This window comes from Phoxinus phoxinus, assembly GCF_949152265.1.
Source record: "Phoxinus phoxinus genome assembly, chromosome: 5".
Lineage (NCBI taxonomy): Eukaryota > Metazoa > Chordata > Actinopteri > Cypriniformes > Leuciscidae > Phoxinus > Phoxinus phoxinus.
The window spans coordinates 3,602,650-3,625,000 of record NC_136880.1 but is presented as its reverse complement, the minus strand read 5'-3'; the positions used below and the strand labels follow the sequence as shown (position 1 = coordinate 3,625,000).

At 44.9% G+C, this 22,351-nt stretch overlaps 1 protein-coding gene across 1 annotated transcript in view; it reads right to left on the bottom strand.

Moving 5' to 3' along the window:
- LOC306998037 (NACHT, LRR and PYD domains-containing protein 12-like) overlaps positions 1–22,351 on the bottom strand; it is a 90,978-nt gene that overhangs the window by 4,756 nt on the left and 63,871 nt on the right. Inside the window, exon 14 of the mRNA XM_079611769.1 lies at positions 241–418. Within this exon, the coding sequence (XP_079467895.1) occupies positions 241–418 (178 nt within the window). The remainder of the gene's footprint in view (positions 1–240; positions 419–22,351) is intronic.

The window sequence follows — 22,351 nt, the reverse complement described above, 5'->3', positions numbered from 1 at the left end:
TTATTTGACGTCTCTCTTCTTTATTCTCTGTTGAAAAGGCAGATTTCTGCATGTACACAATCAGTACATTGTATCAAATGCTGGAAGTTAAACAATTACTATCTAGATAAAAACACATAAAATGTGAGCAATAGGGAAACCCCAGAAAGTGCACTGCTGTAAACAATGAAACATAAGCCCTGCTGTCTTCAGATAAATAAACTTCAGTCACACTGTAATTGCTGTACAGTATAATGACACTAACTGTAGTTTCTCCAGCTTGAGTTGTGGGTTCATCAGTAGATCACTGAGGTTTTTCACTCCAGAGTCTCCTAGTTTATTCCAGCTCAGGTCCAGATCTCTCAGGTGTGACGGGTTTGAGCTCAGAGCTGAAGTCAGGATGAGACTCTGTTCCTCTGTAATACTGCAATCACTCAGACTGAAGACAGAAAGAGAAAAGAAAATGAATCAGATTTATGATGATCAACTAGCGTGTTTAGCTTCACCCAGCAGACTTTTGCTGACAAATAAACAGGGATATCCAGATGCAGGTAACACAGAGAAAGACTACACACTGCTCATTTAAATATACTACTTTATGTTCGTTTACACATTCATTTCATATTATTTTTTAAAGGGTCATGAAACCCCCTAAAACACATTTTTTGAGATGTGAACAGATATGTACAGGCTGCACATCACTGAAAATAATAAAAGCACTTATAAGTATTACCAAATAAGTAGAAATGGGTTATTTTTGTGTTTTTCTGAGCAATACACATAAAAACAGCCTTCATAATATTCACAAATACACATACATTTCTATAAATCAGTTTTTATGAATGAATGCCTTGCTCTAACTGTTGCTCTGGTCTTCGTCAACAACACGCGCTTGCGCCCCCTGCTGGTGAGGTCGACTAACAGCAGATGGAGATTATGCTCGGTAATCTACTGCTTTTCCTGCAGTTCCTGGATGGAAATGTTGAATTTACTGTCAAATTTGAACCACTGAATTTGTGGAAGCGAATTTGTAAAGCGAAATAAAATGGACCGAATATTGCCTGTTGAATATTATAGGTTGTATTTTTAAACAGTTTGAATATTTTGGAAGTGAAATATGAAAGGTGAATATGGATTATTGCATTTTTATTAATGAAAATGTGTTTGAAATGTTTTGAATTTAAATATTCACAGCTTAAATATACATCCATGTTAAATTTCAGCCCATAAAAATGCAAGCCCTAAAAATACAACAATGCAAGCATGGTTAATGCAATGCATTTTTTTTTTTCAAGTAGTGCAATTCAACAGGCTTTTTATTTCAAAATCATTTGGCATTATTTTACTTCCATATGCGCACTTCAATACGTTGCGGAGACTCTCAACACAAACGTGTCCCTGCTTGATATACAACCACTGATGAACATATTCGGTTTTGATGAGAAAAAAAAAAATATATATATATATACGAATGCGGATTAGAAGCCAGAACTTCTGACAGGCTTGGTGAAAGTTCTGCCACTGGACCATTAAGGTACACATTAAATAGGCGGATCTATGCATTTGTCACAGGCCGGGGGTGGGGAGGAACCACCACCCGTACCAACTACCACTCCGAGGAGCTACACCACGGAACACCACAAGGCCGGACACAAGGTAAAGTAAGTAATTGGTCTTTATTAAATCTTAAAACGTATTTAAAAGAACATTAGCCTGGAGGCTAAAACTTGTTCCACTCTTCCAGTCAACCGTGGGACTCCAACTACTCAACGCCCACGGGCCCTCGGACGGGTGACTTCCTCTGTCTCCTCAAGACAGCAGTGGGACTCCAAGGGTCCGAAGGAGAGGGACCTTCAGATGCGTGGCTCAAAGCAGCATAAGTAACGGGCTTCCTTTGTTTCCTTAGGGCAACGGTGGAGCTCAGACGACTACGAAGATCTCCAGGAGAATAACTCCATACGACGTGAGGGCCGGCGTTCTGTACTCCTTCCAGACGGCAATGTAACTCAGGGGCTCAGACAAGGGGACCTTCAGGTAAGTGAATCAGAGCAAAATAAGTAACAGGCTTCCTTTGTTTCCTTAGAGCAACGGTGGAGCTCAGAGGACTACGAGGATCTCCAGGAGAATAACTCCATACGACGTGAGGGCTGACGTTCTCTACTCCTTCCAGACAGCAATGGAACTCAGGGGCTCAGGCAAAGGGACCTTCAGGTAAGTGACTCAGCAACAAGAAGAACAGGCCTTCTCTGTCTCCTCAATGCAGTAATCGAGCGGAAATACCTGAGAATGGAGGGGCTTTGGAACCACCAGGGAGCTCAGGAAGTAACGGTCTTCGAGGTCAGCGAATTCAAGGCGGCGTGAGTGACTGGCTTTCTCTGTTCCAATAACACAGCAGTAGAGCTGAAGTACCCGAGATGGAGGGTCTTTGAAACCACCAGGGAGCTCAGGGAGTAACGGTCTTCGAGGTCAGTTAATTCAAGGCGGCGTGAGTGACTGGCTTTCTCTGTTCCTATAACAAAGCAGTAGAGCTGAAGTACCCGAGATGGAGGGTCTTTGAAACCACCAGGGAGCTCAGGAAGTAGCGGTCTTCGAGGTCAGCGAATTCAAGGCAGCGTGAGTGACTGGCTATCTCTGTTCCTGTAACACAGCAGTAGAGCTGAAGTACCCGAGATGGAAGGTCTTTGAAACCACCAGGGAGCTCAGGAAGTAACGGTCTTCGAGGTCAGCGAATTCAAGGCGGCGTGACTGACTGGCTATCTCGGTTCCTGTAACACAGGAATAGAGCTGAAGTACCCGAGATGGAGGGTCTTTGGAACCACCAGGGAGCTCAGGAAGTAACGGTCTTCGAGGTCAGCGAATTCAAGGCAGCGTGAGTGACTGGCTATCTCTGTTCCTGTAACACAGCAGTAGAGCTGAAGTACCCGAGATGGAGGGTCTTTGAAACCACCAGGGAGCTCAGGAAGTAGCGGTCTTCGAGGTCAGCGAATTCAAGGCAGCGTGAGTGACTGGCTATCTCTGTTCCTGTAACACAGCAGTAGAGCTGAAGTACCCGAGATGGAGGGTCTTTGAAACCACCAGGGAGCTCAGGAAGTGACGGTCTTCGAGGTCAGCGAATTCAAGGCGGCGTGACTGACTGGCTATCTCTGTTTCTGTAACACAGCAGTAGAGCTGAAGTACCCGAGATGGAGGGTCTTTGAAACCACCAGGGAGCTCAGGAAGTAACGGTCTTCGAGGTCAGCGAATTCAAGGCGGCGTGACTGACTGGCTATCTCTGTTCCTGTAACACAGTCGGGTGATAAGCTTCCCCACCCCACCCGGGGCTGGATGATCCCAGGGGAAATTAGAGTGAACGGAGTGGTTCAATATTCTTCACACTTGTGTATACAGCAATCCCTCCACAATGCACACGTGAACACTTCAACTTATAAGCACTGCAATTCTAGAAATACCTCACAGTGGGTTTGGGCCTCTTGCAGCTCTTCCGATAGGTCACAATGCCTCCATAACTCAATCACAAGGTTTTTACAACAAACTGGAATTGGGTACTTAACTCTTCATAAATGACGATCTTCACACTCACCGGGACATTTTTCTCCCTCGCCCGTCCGCTCGCTTTTGACCAGTCCTTCACTCTCCGTACATCGCCGTTTATTTTTCACCTCCCTCTTCTTTCAACTGCTCCTCTTTTATCCTCTCCAAATGTACACGCTCTTGTTTGCCACCGTAATCAACTCTAATTTCGTTCAGCTGTGAATAATTTTTCTCCGTGTTTTCTCTTGAGGCCGGCCATGACGGTAAACCGGAACCGGCCTGGTGTTACCCCGGAAGTGCTCCCCCGGGGGAACTCTGCGCCGAATTTTGGTTCCGGCTTGGTCACCATCACATTTTTGTATACATTTTTATTATTTACATTAGTAAGCTACAGGGCATCATCTTTCAAAACATGACATGCGTGAAAGAGAAAAATGAATGCGTCATTGTACCCAGCACTTCTGAAAATGCACTTCCGAAAGCGTCTCTGTCCCCAGCACATTTCAAACAAAACTGACGTCCATGTTTCTATGGCATCGCTGTCCTGGAGTAATTAGCTGGTGAAGTGGATTCACTTATTGTAGAATTAATGAAAGTTATCTTGAGCATGGTAATGTTTTAAGCAGATGTCTTAACAAATGTCAGTAGACCGGGAAGATTTTAAAACGTTCATTCATAAATACGCAAGATCGCTGTGAAATGCAGACCGGAAGTCAAAAGACAACGAGCGCAGCGCTGGAAAGGGGCTATATATGGTCTATATAATGAAGGTCGTGAAATAATTGGCTAATATTAACTCTACTTTGGTGCTGTAATGACATTGCACATCACCACGATAAATGTCACAATGTTTTAGATCAGTGGTTCCCAACCTTTTTTTGTCTGAGACCCCCTTTTTCCCAAGAAAATATTTTAGGGCCCCCTTCACATTTAATGATATTATCGCTCTTGTAAGCTTGCAGCAAGAATGACAAAATATATTGTTTTCAAACAAACGGTATCTTTACTATAACCAGATATGTTTATCCCCTTCCTCAGCAAGGACCACTGGTGATCCTGATTTTTTTTTATTTTTTTTTATTACTAGTTAAAAAAATCACACTCTTACTTAATCTGGACAATATTAGCTTTATTAGGATGGTTTAAAACTCCAGCTTCGATATTTGACCACTGTTTATAATTAAACTGGTTTTCAGTGACATTAATTTCTTAATTTATCCCAGGAGTGCAAAATAATTCATCTGTAACGTTCGTTATTTGGAATAGAAATCATCACTTATACAGCAGCCATTCATCTCATCTCCGGTTTATTTTGTGTTCATATACATACAATATCCACGATCCGCGAGGGATATTAGTCCAATGGTGCGCACATTTGGAGAAATAATGAATTATTATGACATTTTTTTAAAATATTTTATAATGCAGAAACACATTTCTATTCAAATATACTTGAAATAAGCGATCAAAAATGCTAAAAACAGCTAACAGAGCTAGCGATGACTCTACTCTTCTTGACTCCAGTAAACCATGACATCAGCGCGATATGATTCGTTTCTAAATCTGTCAATCATCCACGTGTTCAACGTGACCAAAAGGCTGTGCTTATTCACTGACGCGCGCTGTCTGTTTACTTCCTCATTCTGAGCTACGAGGCAAACGCAACTAAACATCTCTTTGTGTGATTAAAACAAGCTAATAAAAGCAGGATTCAAGTCATCTGGTTTGTGTATGTGCTGTCTGTTCGATTTTGGTTATTGTATAGGAACAAAGAATGTTTACAGTATGCATGCTAGTAAAGATAGCCCCTAGCTTCGTATAAAATGCTAAATAAAACATATTTCAAAATATTTTTTCCACTTGAAACCATTTTAAACCGCGACCGGAATATGATTCAAATACTCGATGGTGTTTTAAAGTGAGCTTTAAGTAAAACTGTAATATTAATAAATTATATTGTGCCATTTAGCTTGAGGCTACATGTTGAGCTAAATGCACCTGCTACATGAGCTTGACTAACGTTATTCCATACAATATTTTTTTTAAAAGAATTTTCAAGAACAGTTTTTTTTTTGCTCGTAGACTGAAGATAATATATGTATTACTTGTATTAGTGGGATGACAGATTTAGATGACCAAGCAAATAACACAGGAATGCAGGCTATTATGGCTGATCTCAAACAAAAGAATAAGAATAAAAGAATAATGGAAGATTAAGTCTCTCACTGGCAGAAGTGTTAAATGTTGGTCAATTTACACTAATGGGCCATTTCTCCTCGCCAGACATTAGTCAAAGACTGTAAATGGGTATTTATAGGGCAATACACATATCTAAAAATGCATCTCTAAAGCCTCCCATGAAAACTTCTCTAAAGCCTCCCATGATAAGACCTTATAATAGGCTTCATAAAATGCATACTTTTAGTGATATCATCCTCAGATTTAAAATGAAGCATGACCACACTTGTAGCTACACTTTAGTTGTGGTTATAAGTTGATATCCTACATTTAAAAAAATATTTTATACATTTAATAAATATATCCTTAATATTTGTTGTTTTTGTTTTATGTTTGACCTTATATATCTCAATATTTATAACAGTTTGATGAATTTTGAGTCTTGAACTGTAAACTCTCAAGGGTTGGCTTTCTAAATATATGTTGGTTATGTGTCTATTCAGAATAGGGTGACCACCATCAAACGAACCAAATGTGGGACAATTATAAGTTTGTGTGGGACAATGTGGGACGTTACCAACGCTAAAACATAACGTCTATCTAACTTAATAAAAACATTTGTATTCCGCCTTTCAGCTGATAAAAAATTATTTGTTCTTTAGTCCCTTCCAGAAAACACCACATTACAATGTAACATACATGTCTTTATTTTACATGTTATTTAAATTCAGCATCACTGAGCCCAAAGGCATCATGCAGATCACTATTTTTGAAACAGTTCTGACCAAATCCAGCTAAAATCCAACAAAATAAACAATGAATAAATAAAATATAAAACAACATGAAATTACATTGACAGTCTTATATGTTAAGAATATATTAAACCAAAAACTTTCATATTTTTAGACAACCACAATTAAAAATTAAAATTAACCTAATTATCCATCTGTTTTCTGACAGGGAACACATGGAACGAATCCGCGGTCCACGTTTTGATTGACAGCCGTCACAACCTACTAGTGACCGTGTTTACTCCTTTCTTCTCAACCATTGGATAGGATTTAAAAAACGGCTGTTGTGTTTGTACTTCTGAAGAAGCGCTGTTAAATATAGGTGGAAAACTATGCCGCAAAAATAATATTTAAAATGCTTTCTTAAAAAGGCAAAAGAACGCATGAACGTTTTCTTAATATGATAATTAAAAACCAACAGACTGATGAAAATGCGGGACATTTTCTCAATATGCGACGTGCGGGACAAGGGGTGAAAATGCTGTGCGGTACAACGCAAAGCGGGACGGGTGGTCACCCTAATTCAGAATGAGTTCTGAGCAGAAATCTTTTTATTTTGGCTATGTCATGAATGCATCACTTGCCAAAATTGAGGGTGCAGAGGAAGGGGTTAAGCACAAATAATAGCCTATAATATTGAAAATACAATAACAAAAACATCAGTAGGCCCTTTGTAATTTAAAAACGTAAGCCTATAAATGGCCCTATTTCAAACGCAATAAAAATATTCACACTGGTGTGTAGGTAAAAAAAGAAAGAATATGCTATTACTAAATGACTGCTGTCTGGGACCTAAATACTTGCATGTTATTTGTGAGGCTTTTTCAATGTGAGGCTTTATTTTTTACGCTTTTGGCGCTATAGCGAGCGACAATAAACTTGCGTTTATTAACAGAATAATGCGTCTTTCGGAAGAACATTGTAGCCGGAACTACTTCTCTCTGTGTACGTCTATGACGAGTCACGCAGGTCCTGTGCTACTCCGCAGCGGCAGCGATCCGAACCAGTGTAAAATAGTCCCAATGTAAACACTTATTATAGGAGTACCATAGTGATTCAGGATAAGACAAAAACATGGATTAGAAAATGGATTCATGATGAACTCGCTCATTATATAAATAAATTAAGGACTTCTCATTGCTCAACTTTTCAAAATATGACGCGACCCCCCACAGAGCTCGCTGAGGCCCCCTTGTGGGCCGCGACCCCCCTGTTGGGAACCGATGTTTTAGATGACCAATCAAGTCAAAGTAGACGGGCTTTATGTTCACAGAAGCTGCGAGTCGAGCGCGAATTCCAGCGCCGCTTCACGACCCGCTTCAGTTAACGGTCATAAAGTGTGATATATGATGTTAGCAGCGAAACTAAACAGCTGTTTTACGATAGAAGTTATGAACAACAGACAGAAATAATCAGTTTGCAAAGACTGTATCAATCAAAGCTCAGCTTTGGGAAGGGAAGATATACAGGTGAAGATAAGGAGACTGAGAGAAGAAGAAAGAGAGAATGTGATGAAGATGAGAGAGGAAGAGCAGATATTACTGTGCCCAGGGTGAGATTATCATTATTACAATGGATTCATATTTAACACAGATATTATGTTCTTTGCTATTACAGCGGAAACTATTAACTCAATTTAACAGCACAAGCACCTATTAAATATATTTCCATAATAGTATTATTGTATAAATATATATCTGTATACCTCGAATGTGTTTGAATACTTCACCAGTATCAGCACTGGGACTGTTCCCTTTCGTCCTGGGAACTCCGACGTGTCGTCGGGGAGTTCCCTGACGAATAGGGATCACGCTAGGGAGACCAAATGCCTACGAGAGAATTAAAACGAGCCAATGAAAATTGGCATGCAAGAATGCATTCCGCAGCCCGCCTACCAGCGCGGGTATGAAAGGCGGAACGCATGCATAGTGCTTTTAGCTTCGGAGCCGACCGGTTGTGTCCTCTCTGAGTGAATGAGCTTTAAGATTGTATCTCACGCTCAACGAGTCTGCTGTTTCGGGACGGGATCTCTCTGTGTTGGTGAGACGGCGTTTCAGCGACCGCGCGATTCCTGTTTGCAGGCTGCGTTTACACGGTGTTATTTCAAAAGCTGTTCTCACAGCTGGTAAACGGTTGAGTGCGCACAGCGGGCTTGCAGTTTCCCCGCTGTGCTGCCGCGTTGGGTCCCTGTGTGCTTCAGCACAATAGAGAGAGTACTTTCTTCCTGAAAGAGCAACACGAGTGAAGATCGCGTCCTTTTCAGGATGACGTTTCACTCGTGTGTTTCTGGATGCGATCGTTTCCTGTCTTCATTTGACGGCCACGTTCATTGTTTCACATGCCTAATCAGTGTGTGAGACTACGTTCGTGGGTGGTTCATGTCCTCTCAGGAGTGCATGACCACGTCGGCACGTTGTTCGTCTCCCCTTTCACGTAAAGGCTTGAGCCGCTCCGTGTGCCGTCGAGCGCCGGCTGACAGCGCGGGTTGTCACGGCAACCCAGTGCGCGTCATTCGGCGCTCTAGATGCGCGGTCGAGACTCGTGTACCCCTACGAGGTTGAGTCCCTTTTGCTTGTTCCCCAATCTAGTTCCTTTTCTAAAAAGGAGAGGACTACTTTGGCTAATGAGCATTTGGTGATTACAGGGGGTTACAGTGCGGAATGTCTTGTCTGGTGAAAGACCCTCACGAGCTTCCCACTCCTCTAGCGCATCGCAAACATGCTGAGACTGTGTTCGTGGGTGGTTTATGCTTTCTTATGAGAGCATGACCACGTCGGCACGTTGTTCGCCTTGCCTGAAGGCTTGAGCGCCCAGCGTGCCGTGTGTCATCGAAATGATTGCCACGTTCACTGTCTTACATGCCTGGTGACGGCCACGATCACTGTTTCACATGCCTAATCAGTGTGTTGAGACTGCGTTCGTGGATGGTTTATGTTCTCTCATGAGTGCATGACCACGTCGGCACGTTGTTCGTCTCCCCTTTCACGTGTGCCGTCGAGGCTTTCGGATGGGATTCTGGTCCTTCTCATGGGGGACCAAGCATTTCATTCGGGGCTCCAGGGGAGGACAGATGTCGATCGCTACATCAGAGAGAGGGCTGTTATACTCTGAAAATGATGCTGCGTTCCTACTATAATAGTAGGTTCTCATGCTGAAGATTCAGACTTGACAGCTACACTTTTCTGGGCTATTCTAAAGTGTCTGGGTGAGTGTGAAAAATTTCGGCAGTATGGAAGCATTTTGGTGCCAATATGGCAAGCCAAACATGCCTAAATCTGCACAAGTTTTTCCTCTCTCACTACCCCTGCACATTCAGTGCACGTGGGTAGTTCTGACTCGGGGTGGAGCTGCGCTTGTGACTGACCGTGATTAGTCACAGTGCTGGCCCTCGGGCAGACGATGTCCACACTGGTGGTCCAGAAGCGCCTTAAAACCAGCCCGCTCGGGGTTTGTTTCCCCTCAGCAAGAGGATGGGAAACGACCCTGAGATGACCGACCCAGAGTATGTGATATCTGCTCTTCGGGAGTGTGTGTTATCACCACTCCTTCCCCCGGGGGAGGGCCGGGTGGAGAATTTCGTTTCTGTTCCGCCGCTGGTTATCCAGTCAGCGGTACCCAAATTTTGTGCAGTTCACTTCCTCTGAGTCACTCACGGGCCCCAGCGCTTAGATGACAGTGAGGGCTACGGCCTTGTCACTCTTGTCTCTCGCTGGGCGACGAGGCGGAAATCAGGACTCGAGGCCCCCGGGCCTCGCTCCTAGTTTCCCCTCACGGTCGGGACTGGCAGTAAAATAAGACCTGTCTCCTCCGTCCGAGAGGGTCAGAATGGCAGTGTGCGCCGCCCTGAACGGTGACACTCCCGCTCCCCTCTCCCCAGCTCGCAGATAGCAGTGACGCAGCCTCGGCTGCGTCGCTCCAGTCTGCAGCTGGGCCCGGAGGCGCAGAGACCAGGACACGAGGAGTCAGGGCCTCGTTCCTCGTCTCTCCCCCTCCCTTCGCCACCGGGCAGCCCGCAGCAGAACGCCCGCGGGCCTTCTCTGCCGTCTGCCCCCCGGTGGAAGCGGGTTGGTGTCGAGTTCGGCGCCCAGACCCCGCTCTTGGTCGCTACAACGCCACCAGAGCCGGGTCCCTGTCTTCCACCTCGCTGCCCCTCTGCGGGTACGCCGGTGGTTCGGTTGGGCACGTTGGGGCGGTCTCTAGAAGCCTGGCTAGCGCTTCTGAGTCCGTCCCAATGGCTCATCCGCATAATCCGGTTCGGCTATGCAATTCAGTTTGCACGCCGGCCTCCCAAGTTCAGCGGCATCCACTCATCCGTGTGCAGTCAGTGGATGCCCCTGTCTAGCGGGAAAGAGATCGACGTCCTGCTGGCGAAGGACGAGGTTGAGCCGGTCCCTCCTGCCGAGATGAGGTCTGGGTTTGCAGCCCCTACTTCATTGTACCCAAGAAAAGCGGTGGGTTACGGCCAATCCTGGACCTGCGAGTTTTGAATCGGGCCCTGCACAAACTCCCGTTCAAAATACTCACGCAGAAGCGCATTTTCGAATGCATCCGTCCCCAGGATTGGTTTGCAGCGATCGACCTGAAGGATGCGTACTTTCATGTCTCGATTCTTCCTCGACACAGACCGGTTCTACGGTTTGCTTTCGAGGGCCGAGCGTGTCAGTACAAGGTCCTACCCTTCGGGCTGGCCCTGTCATCCCGCGTCTTCACGAAAGTCGCGGAGGTGGCCATTGTTCCCATGAGAGAACTAGGCGTTCGCTATGCGATCACAGGGACATGGTGCTTCGGCACCTCAGCCGGTTGGGGCTTCAGGTCAACTGGGACAAGAGCAAACTCTGCCCCGTGCAGAGGATCTCTTATCTCGGTATGGAGCTGGACTCGGTCACTAGGACTGCGCGCCTCACGGAGGAACGCGTCCAGTCAGTGCTCACCTGCCTTAGGTCCTTTCGAGGCAGGACAGCGGTTCCACTGAAAGAATTTCAGAGGCTCCTGGGGCATATGGCATATCGCAGTAACGCCGCTCGGCCTGTTACATATGAGACCGCTTCAGCGCTGACGTCACGATCGAGTCCCGAGGTGGGCATGGCAGAGCGGCACGTTCCGGGTCAAAGTGACCCCGCACTGCCGCCAAACCTTCTCCCCATGGTTAGATCCTGCGTTTCTTCGGGCCGGAGTGCCCTTAGTCCAGGTGTCCAGGCATGCTGTGGTTTTCACAGATGCTTTTGCCATGGGGTGGGGCGCCACGTACAAAGGCATGCAGTCTCGGGTCTGTGGACGGGACCCCAGCTGCATTGGCACATCAACTGCCTAGAGTTGCAAGCAGTACGCCTAGCCTTGTGTCGCCTCAAGGGGTTTCTCAGACACAAGCACGTACTGGTCCGTACGGACAGCACTGCGACCGTTGCGTACATGAACCATCCCGGTGGTCTACGCTCCCGTCGTATGTTGCGACTCGCCTCCCACCTCCTCCTATGGAGTCAGAAGCATCTGAGGTCGCTTCGTGCCGTTCATGTTCCAGGGGCGCTCAACCGTGTGGCAGACGAGCTTTCACGGCAGCCTCCCCTGCCAGGAGAATGGCGACTCCATCCCCAGGCGGTCCAGCTGATTTGGAGTGTCTTCGGAGCCGCACAGGTAGACCTGTTTGCCTCTCCAGACACGACCCATTGCCAGTGGTTTAACTCCCTGACCGAGGGGACCCTCGGCACGGACGCCCTGGCTCTCAGCTGGCCCCGGGACCGGCGCAAGTATGCGTTTCCCCCAGTGAGCCGCCTTGCACAGACTCTGTGCAAGGTCAGGGAGGACGAGGAGCAGGTCCTTCTAGTGGTGCCGTTTTGGCCCACCAGGACTTGGTTCACGGAACTCATGCTCCTCGCGACAGCCCCCCCTTCGCTGCTTTCCTCTGAGGAAGGACTTCCTCTCTCAGAGACGGGGCACTCTATGGCACCCGCGTCCAGACCTCTGGAAACTCCATGTCTGGTCCCTGGACGGGATGCAGAGGTTTTAGGTGGTCTGCCACAGGCAGTGGTAGACACCGTCACTTCCGCTAGAGCCCCCTCTACGAGGCGCCTCTATGCGTTGAAGTGGAACCTGTTCGTCGTTGGTGTTCCTCCCGTCAGGAGGACCCCCGAACTGGCCCGATTTGAGTCGTGCTTTCCTTCCTGCAAGATGGGTTGGAGCGAAGGCTGTCTCCCTCCACCATCAAAGTGTATGTTGCTGCAATAGCCGCAGGTCACGATGCAGTAGAGGGTAAATCTATGGGGAAGCACGACCTGATCATCAGATTCCTTAAGGGTGCTAGGAGGTTAAATCCACCTCGCGTTTTGCACCCTGTACCCTCTTGGGACCTAGCTCTGGTGCTCAGAGCTCTTCAAAGTCCTCCTTTGAGCCTTTGTCAACAGTGGATCTTAATATCCTGTCCAATAAGACAGCGCTCCTGTTGGCATTGGCCTCTTTCAAGAGGGTCGGGGATCTGCAAACTTTTTCGGTCGACGAATCGTGCCTAGAGTTCGGGCCGGGCCTTTCTCATGTTGTATTGAGACCCCGGCTTGGATATGTGCCCAAGGTTCCTACCACCCCCTTCGCGGATCAGGTAGTGAACCTGCAAGCGCTGCCCCAGGAGGAGGCAGACCCAGCCCTAGCTTTTCTCTGTCCCGTCCGCGCCCTGCGGGTTTATGTTGACAGAACGCAAAGCTTAGGACCTCAGATCAGCTCTTTGTTTGTTATGGAGCAGAAGGGGAAGGCTGTCTCCAAGCAGAGGTTGGCTCACTGGTTAGTGGATGCTATCACCCGAGCGTATGAGTCTCTGGGTGAGCCTTGTCCTCCCAGGTTGCGTGCTCTCTCCACTAGAGGTGTTGCCGCTTCTTGGGCTTTGGCTCAAGGCGCCTCGCTGACAGACATCTGTAGAGCTGCGGGCTGGGCGACACCTTACACGTTCGCTAGGTTTTATAGCCTGCGTGTGGAACCTGTTTCCTCCCGAGTGCTCGCTACGGCCAGTGGTGCGAGGGAATAGGTTGTGTCGACTTGCTACGCCATCCTGCGCTTCGGCCAGGTATGTGCGTTTTTTGCTCCGTTGGTGCCCAATGTCGGTGAGCCTCGTGAGTTCCTCCATCACCCCTCCGGTGCCTGGCGTAGCGGACCGCCAGCGCCAGGTCTGCTACCTCTAGTGGAGTTGCTAGTAGACTGGGTGTTCTCTAGTGGTCTCTACTGTGACCCTTGATGCCACGAGCAGTTCAGCCGTGTCTTCCCCTAGACAGACTCTTTCTGTCGTCCCTGTTGAGTTAGCTCCCACTTCCTCGGATGGGACCACCTCAGGGACTGCCATATGTTTCACTATCCCACTGGGCTAGTACATATGTGTATTCCAGGCCTTCCTCAGGCAGGCTGGGACTTCCGCAGTGTTCCCTTCCCTTTTTTTTGGGGGGTTAGGGCACGTTTCCCAGTGTTATCCAATATCCACTGAGCGGGTCTTGTGGAACAGCAGTGTGATTCCTAGCTAGCTCCCGCAACTTATTCAGAAACTGCTGCAGGGTAGCTTAGCTGGGCGCTGGAAGGGGCCAGCACCATGGCGTTTTATTAGGGATCCCAATTCGTCAGGGAACTCCCCGACGACACGTCGGAGTTCCCAGGACAAAAGGGAACGTCTAGGTTACGTATGTAACCCTCGTTCCCTGAGTACAGGGAACGGAGACGTGTCGTCCCTTCGCCATGTTTCTGTACCTTCGCGGAGGACTGGACACCGTTCGGCTCCTCAGCGAAAAGCACTATGCATGCGTTGCTTCCGCCTTTCATACCCGTGCTGGTATTTTCATTGGCTCGTTTTAATTCTCTCGTAGGCATTTGGTCTCCCTAGCGTGATCCCAATTCGTCAGGGAACTCCCCGACGACACGTCTCTGTTCCCTGTACTCAGGGAACGAGGGTTACATACGTAACCGAGACGTTCACTGTATTACTCCACTTGTCTGTGTAACTTGCATCATTAAGCCAGAAGGGGGCGACACGTGACTGTCTTTATGAGTGAGCAACTGAACCATTAATTGAACCGATTAGTCCAAAAACATTGATTAATTCAGGAAAGAAACAAGTTGCTGAAGCTGATCTTTGATGCACACACATATTGCTCATATGCCTCTGGACACAGAAGGATTGCATTGGCGTTTGATTGAAATGTAACATCTATGCAAAATAATAATTGAATCATTTCTCATTCCTGTTTGGAATAAGTGATTGTGTTTTGTCCACAATAAGCATAACATCTATGCATTCAATTTTGTAGTGTGGATCATTCATTGCAACATTTAACCTAAAAAAAGCGCTGTATAAATGTAACGAATTATTATTAAGATTATTAATCTGATTCTCATGTTTAAGAATCTGTTTTCTGCTTGACTAATAATGTATGCTACTGCCCACTGACATGCTTTTAAAGCTAATGATATCAATTTTTTTTTAACCTTCAAACACCTTAAATTGCACATGTGTAGATCAGGAAAATCAAAAATGTCCCCCAAACCCCCACAGCAACATCAATTTTGGGACCTCAGTCTTTATAAAGTCCTGCGTACAGCCCTGCCTTCATGTTGCCATTGTCTTCTGTCTGGCTTTGTTCCCTGTGACTGCTGTTGGTGACTGCTGTTGTTTCTCAGTCAAGTCTTTGTTTTGTTTTTGTTCACATTTATTTGAATACAAACAAAGCTTTTCAAAGCTTTAAATCAATTAAACCAATTTCGTGGCAAAATGATTCACTGTTCTGAAGTCAGTAAAAGTCCTGGCAGAAAGCAAAGCATAAGGATGTAGTGTGATGGCACTGGTGAGTTCTGCAAGGGACTTTTACTGACTTTTCTCAACACACCGAAGTGACGTCAATGTCCGGTCTAGCAGTAGCATAACCCATCAGGCAAGTGTTATTTTAATAAACTTAAGAGTACTAATAAAATGAGGCATTGGGAAGTTTGTGAGTACGGAACCTATTTGCACTAATATAGAAGTCTGGTAACATTATGGACATTAGTAGTTTATATGGGGCAGCTTGTGTCAAAATATGATTTATGACCTTATGACATATGTTTATGACAGGAAATGTCCATATTTGGGGGTTTTATGACCAACAGGTGGGTGACCTTTGACATGTGTGTTTCCGGAATGTTTATGGTTGTTTGTTTATGATAGTGATCTGCTTGTGCGACTGATAGGAATGTTTTCATGGAATATTTGGAATACCGATGTCTGTCTGATGGTCTCTCAGCGGGGTATAAATAGTCGATCGCATTTCTGCAAAACAGATAAGCGTGGTGAAACACATCGACATGGCTTGTTTAGACTTACCTAAAACCCCAGAGAGCGAAATGGATGAAGAGATGGCGGCAAGTATGATGATGGCTCCACGAAAGGGTCACGGGGATATTAGTTTGACAAAGTTCCTCCACGAAAATTCGACCAGTGAAAGAGGGGAATTTTTGATGAGTAGTAAGCGGGTATTTGGCTACATATTTAGTAAAAAGTTTCGAGCCGTCACGCTCTACACTACCGACGGCACCGACGAATTTATACCCGGGGAAGACCCCTGTCTGGTATTTCCTGATAAAGACTGGACGTTATTTTACACCTGCGTCTGGAAAGATTTGAAAGATGTTGGAAACGACCCATTGTACGTCGCCGAGTGGGATGGGGAATCTTCGAATGTTCGGTACCGTGTGGTCGGGGATCATACTAAAAAGAAAGACGATGAATGTGTTTACATATTCAGTTGCAAAGATAAGACAAAGCTTTGTCAGCGTTCAGGAACGGTTCTACAAAATGAGCATCATAATCTGTATGCTATGCAATTTTTGTTCAAATGGAGCGACATGTCTATGCTGAGTACACTTTTTTCATCGATAAACAAAATGTTCAAGTGGTGTGACATGCATAATGGATACAATCAAATTAAAGTGCAGCTGTTCCATCCTGAGATGTCCGCGCAGCGGGATGTACCAGTCACCGGCCCCGCCCATTTACTACAGCCATTATAAAACGAGGTAAGTCTGATCCCTCCTCATAGTTCCTCTTTATAAGCCATGTCTCAAGACACAGTTTCAGAGTACGGTCATAGTTGCGGTGACTCTTTCAACTATGGTATTGCCGATCCTGATGATAATGCTATTGATAATATTCTAACAGACGAATCCGTGAAGTCCGATAATAAAGCATGGCTGGATAAATTCTGCACAGGGCTTGGACATCGTAACCTGACTTTCCTGACTGATCTGTGTGGCGGAAGCGATTCTGCTGCTAAACCCGGCTTCGACGCAACAGACGGATGTTTCAGCGACATTGGATTCAAAATTGTAAAAGCCACGGTAGTGCTACTGTTGCAACATCTCATCGACGACAAACTGAAGGAGGAGTGTGAGGGCTGTGCAACGGATCATCCGAGTCAAATGCAACATATCTGCCTGTATGAACCACCAACATACTTCTTCGATACTCACTTTGACGAACTGACATGCAAACTATTTAAACCCAATCTCCGACTCATCATAGCATTTGTCCTAAACCGATGTGGTCTAAAATCCCACCCTCAGATGATTCAAGGAACCGTCGGGTCTATTCTGCATGAATTAAAAGACAAACCATTCATTTCCACAAAGCTACAAGAAATCAGGGACAAACTTCTGGACAAAACCTGCAAGGAGTACATCTACGACGTAGTCGACCTCTGGGAAGGTTTCTCAATTGTAAATGGAGAGTGATCAAAACCCCACCAGCATGGCTGCGGCATTTAGCCGAAAGAGTTTCATGGAATACATGTTTAAAGGACATTACAGAAGACAGTTGATTTTATTGCTGCGTAAAATCCAGCACCATAGCGAATCAGATGATGAATGTGATGATGATGATGATGATGATGATGTTGACACCAAGCGTGTAAGAAATCTCAGGAAACAGATGAATATGTTAAGAGGCTTACCTAAATCATGGTCTGATTTAGCAGACGTGTGTCAATGGTATTGAACCCCCATGTGTACTGATAAACGATGCTCTGACTATGATGATTGAATGTTCTGATGAGTTTGCAATCCCTGACGTGCTCTGTATGTGTACGTATGTATCAGATGTATGCCGGCTATTGGATTTAAAACGAAAAGACAATGACGAGGACGACAGTGATCGAATTATCATAATGTTTGTCAATCGCATCCTAGATCGTAACATGATGGCATGCCGAAACTTCCTTTTCTGGTTAGACAATCATTGATGTTATTATTATTAGCTTTTACTAACCCTAATACCATTATATACATTTTTATTATCATTTACATAGTATGTACTAACATTATTTCATATTATTATTATTGTTACTTCGAGTATGTAGTCATTATGTATCCATTCTTTACTATATGTATCATTAGTTGTGTTGTATTGTGTTGTTTTTTAATAAAAGGTTGAACCCCTTCGATCGTATGAGTTATTCTTTTACAGAGGTTGAAACGGTAACATGTCGGAGCTTATGAAAAAAACTTATTATACACCATCCAACCCTGGTTCTTTAGGTGGTAAAAAACGTTTAAAAGATGCAATCTTAAAGGATAGTGGAGTAAGACTAAGTGATAAAGAGGTTTCAGATTGGCTGGCCGGGGAGGACGCCTATACATTACATAGAACAGCACCTATAAAATATAAGCGTAATAGAGTTGTGGTGTATGCGATAGATGCCCAGTTCCAAGCGGATCTTGTTGACATGTCAGCCTATTCCAAGGAAAATGATAATAATAAATATTTGCTGACATGCGTCGATGTATTTAGTAAGTACGCATGGGTACGGTTGCTGAAGAATAAGACTGGTATCGAGGTTACTAAGGCATTTGTGTCTATACTCGAAGAGGGTCGTGTTCCACAGAAATTGCAGACGGATCAAGGGAATGTAGTGAAAACGCACAAAATTAATCATTTCGCTACCGCTACTGATTTGAAAGCGAGCGTCGTGGAGCGTTTTAATAAAACATTAAAAAGCCGTATGTGGAGATTTTTAACGGCTACAAATTCCTGGCGATACATAGACACTTTACAAGATATTATGCAGGGCTACAACTCCAGCTATCACAGGAGTATTAGAATGAGGCCTGTGGATGTTGACAAAGTAAATGAGGCTCAGGTGTTTCAAAACTTGTACGGCGATATAAAGAAGACTGTAAATCACAAATTTAATTTCAACGTCGAAGATGTTGTCAGGATCTCCAAAGTGAGAGGACCGTTCGCCAAAGGTTATGAACAGAACTACACAGATGAATTTTTCACCGTATCATCATGTATTCCGCGTCAACCACCCGTCTACAGATTGTCGGATTATGACGGAGAAGCTATTGACGGTGTTTTTTATGAAAAAGAGTTACAAAAAATAATTGTAAGTAAAAACAAATCTTTTAAGGTGGAAAAGATTTTAGGTCAGAAAAAACAAGGGAAATCTACACTTGTTTTAGTTAAATGGCAGATTGTCGGATTATGACGGAGAAGCTATTGACGGTGTTTTTTATGAAAAAGAGTTACAAAAAATAATTGTAAGTAAAAACAAATCTTTTAAGGTGGAAAAGATTTTAGGTCAGAAAAAACAAGGGAAATCTACACTTGTTTTAGTTAAATGGCTAGGATGGCCCGCTAAATTCAATAGTTATATAGATAAAAAAGCACTGCTGGACTTAAAAAACCCATAAAACATACAAACTCTTACCGGATGAGATCATACAAGTGAAGGATTACCATGGACGACCACGGTTTCTATGTCACGTTGCCGTGCAATGCATCTATGTCAGTTTATCCTGAAAATCGCATATCCAGCTATACAACCAGGTTGGCAAAAGCTATTGAATTGAAAGGACAATGGGAGGTTGGACTAACCGAAATCGAATATCCTAGAAGTTGGTATAACTTTAATGATGAAGATGGTTATTTCGTCCTACACACTGCCCCAGGACCGGTGAATAACGCATCCCCTGAAGACACTGGACCTTTTAAAAAAGACTTATCAGGGTTTACGGTATCGAGGAAATTACAAATAAGCGGGGGGTACTACGCAAACATTCGCGCGATCATCCGATTGATAAATCAACTTCTCGCACCCTCGGCCGTATTGAATCACGATGAATAAAAAAACAAAGTGTTTCTGGTAGCGAGACCCAACATTTCAGTCAGCTTCCATGGGAGACTCGCAACTATTTTAGGAATGATGCCGGGGGAGGCTCTCGGACGTTCGAACTATCATAACGAAGGTGATTTTACTACGAGCATCAGCACGTACGCTCCTCATCAATCCGATATCAACGGCGGGTTCTACACATTGTATGTTTACACCGACATCATCCAATATCAACCAGTCGGGGATTTGTATGTACCCCTCTTGAGATGCGTACATATAACGGGTGAAAACAATGATGCCATCAGTGTTAGATATGACAATCCACATTACGCATCGATCAACAAGGAGCACATCACCAGCATTACCATAGAGTTGAAGGACGACCAAAATCGCGAAATACCGTTTTCTTACGGGAAAGTCATAGTGAAACTACACTTTAAGCCATCGCGACATTCTATTCTTTAAAATGAGCTATCATTATAATCCCCGTGAAACGAATGCTGCTGAATATGTTAACTATTACCAAAATCAGGCCGGCGGAGGTCTACCAGGATATTCGGGGGGAGGGGTTATGTATGGCGCGGGGCTAGGTGGGCTTTTCAGAGGTCTGTTTAGGATGGCCATACCTCTGTTAAAAAGAGGATTTAGCATCGCGAAACCCCACCTAAAATCTGCTGCTAAAAATATAGTATCCAACGTCGTCTCAAACGCATTGTCGAGATCGTATAGCGATAATGATAAACCTCAAGGTGGGTCTGGCCTGATGGTTATGGCCCGTAAGAGAATGTCTAAACCGCCGGGAGTAAGGAGGCGTGGTCGTCGGATAAAGAAGAAAACAAAGCGTGGACCAAAGAGACGTTCAGTCGTACGTAGAAGACGTAAGAAGTCTGTGAGACGAAAAGCATCGGTTAAGAGATCCATAAAATCCATATTCTAACATGGCGTTACTGCATCGCATGTCGGGTGAATGTATTAAGTCTGAGTTAGACTTATTTACGGTACCACTGACACAAACGGTTATTGAGAAAAACGGCTATTTAGAAGTTCCCCCTTTATCAGCTATTTCGGACTCTGACCCTTTGGAGTTTTTCATAGCAGGGAACGGTGAAGATTATGTGGATCTAAATAATACGATGCTATATCTACAACTTAAAATCACGAGACCTAACGGAGCTGACATTGCAGACCCTTCAAGGGTTGCGCTGATAAACTACCCCGGGGCCACTATATTTTCCCAAGTTGATGTGAGCCTTGGCGATCGGCTGATATCCCAGAGTTCGAGCACATATCCGTACCGATGCATCATAGAGAGTCTGATCAACTACAGTAAAGATGCATTGGAATCACTTTTCTCCGCCGGTCTGTTCTACAAAGACACAGCGGGTCATATGGACGTGAATGACCCTGTCGGCCGTAACGCGGGACTGACGAAGCGATCGCTCTACACAAACGGGAGTAAGGTGGTGGAGTTGTTGGCACCTATTCACAGCGATATTTTCTTTCAAGAAAAATTAATGTTAAACGGTGTTGACATCAAAATACGTATGATTCGAGGTAAAGACGAATTCTGTCTGATGAGATGTGATGACGTGGCTTACAAATTAAATATTGTGTCAGCATCCTTATATGTCAAGAAAGTATCTGTATCACCCCCCGTGAGACTTGGGCATGCCCAGGCGTTGCTATCGACTACCGCCAAGTACCCCATAGATCGGGTATGTCTTAAAAATTTCTCCATACCAGCCGGGGCTCGTGTTTCAAATCAAGAAAATCTGTTTTTAGGAACGTTACCAAAATCTATCGTCCTGGCCATGGTCGATAACGACGCTTTCACAGGGGCCTACGATAAAAACCCATTTGCGTTCAAACATTACGATTTGGAGTTCCTAGCGGTCTACGTTGACGGACAACAATTCCCTGCCAAGCCTCTACAGCCGAATTTTGAAGCGGGGTTGGCTGTTCGCAAATTTGATCAGCTTGCAATGACGACCGGAAGACATCTTAAAAACCAGGCGCTCTCTATCGACAGGAGTGATTTCCTGAATGGGTACACGCTTTACGCCTTTAACCTCACGCCTGATGAAGACTGTGGTCAGCACATATCACTCATCAAGTCCGGGAATATCAGACTCGAAGCCCGATTCAGACAACCGCTGCCGCATACTATTAACCTGCTCATTTACGCAGTCTTTGACAGTATCATTGAAGTGTCTAACCGTAGACAGGTCCTGGTCGATTACTATTGAAATGAATACGGTACAACTTGCGACTATCATGGATAAAATTACGTGCAACACTCATTTTCTCGGAGTTCTCCCAAGCGATCAACTACCTTAAAAAAACTTTATGGAACTTACCATCAATGTGTATAATTAATACACATCCTTCCTCCCTACCGGGTGAACACTGGCTTGCTATTTATTTGGATCAAGATGGTACCGCTTGTTTTTTCGACAGTTTCGGTAATCCACCCAACAGCGATCGTTTTCCAACCAGCATCAATAACTTTCTAACAACCAACGATGTCAACGTATTATATTCCGACAGACGTGTCCAGGATTTTTCATCAGATACTTGCGGGCAACACTGTGTGTTTTTTCTATATCATTTAGTCAAGGGACGTGACTATCATGACGTGTTGAAACTGTATAGTCATGACTATATTCAAAATGATAAAATGGTCTCGCTCTTTGTGCAGAGATTAAGTCCGTATGGATGTAATGAAAAAATGTTTTCGTGTATTCATTGTGTACAAACGTGTAA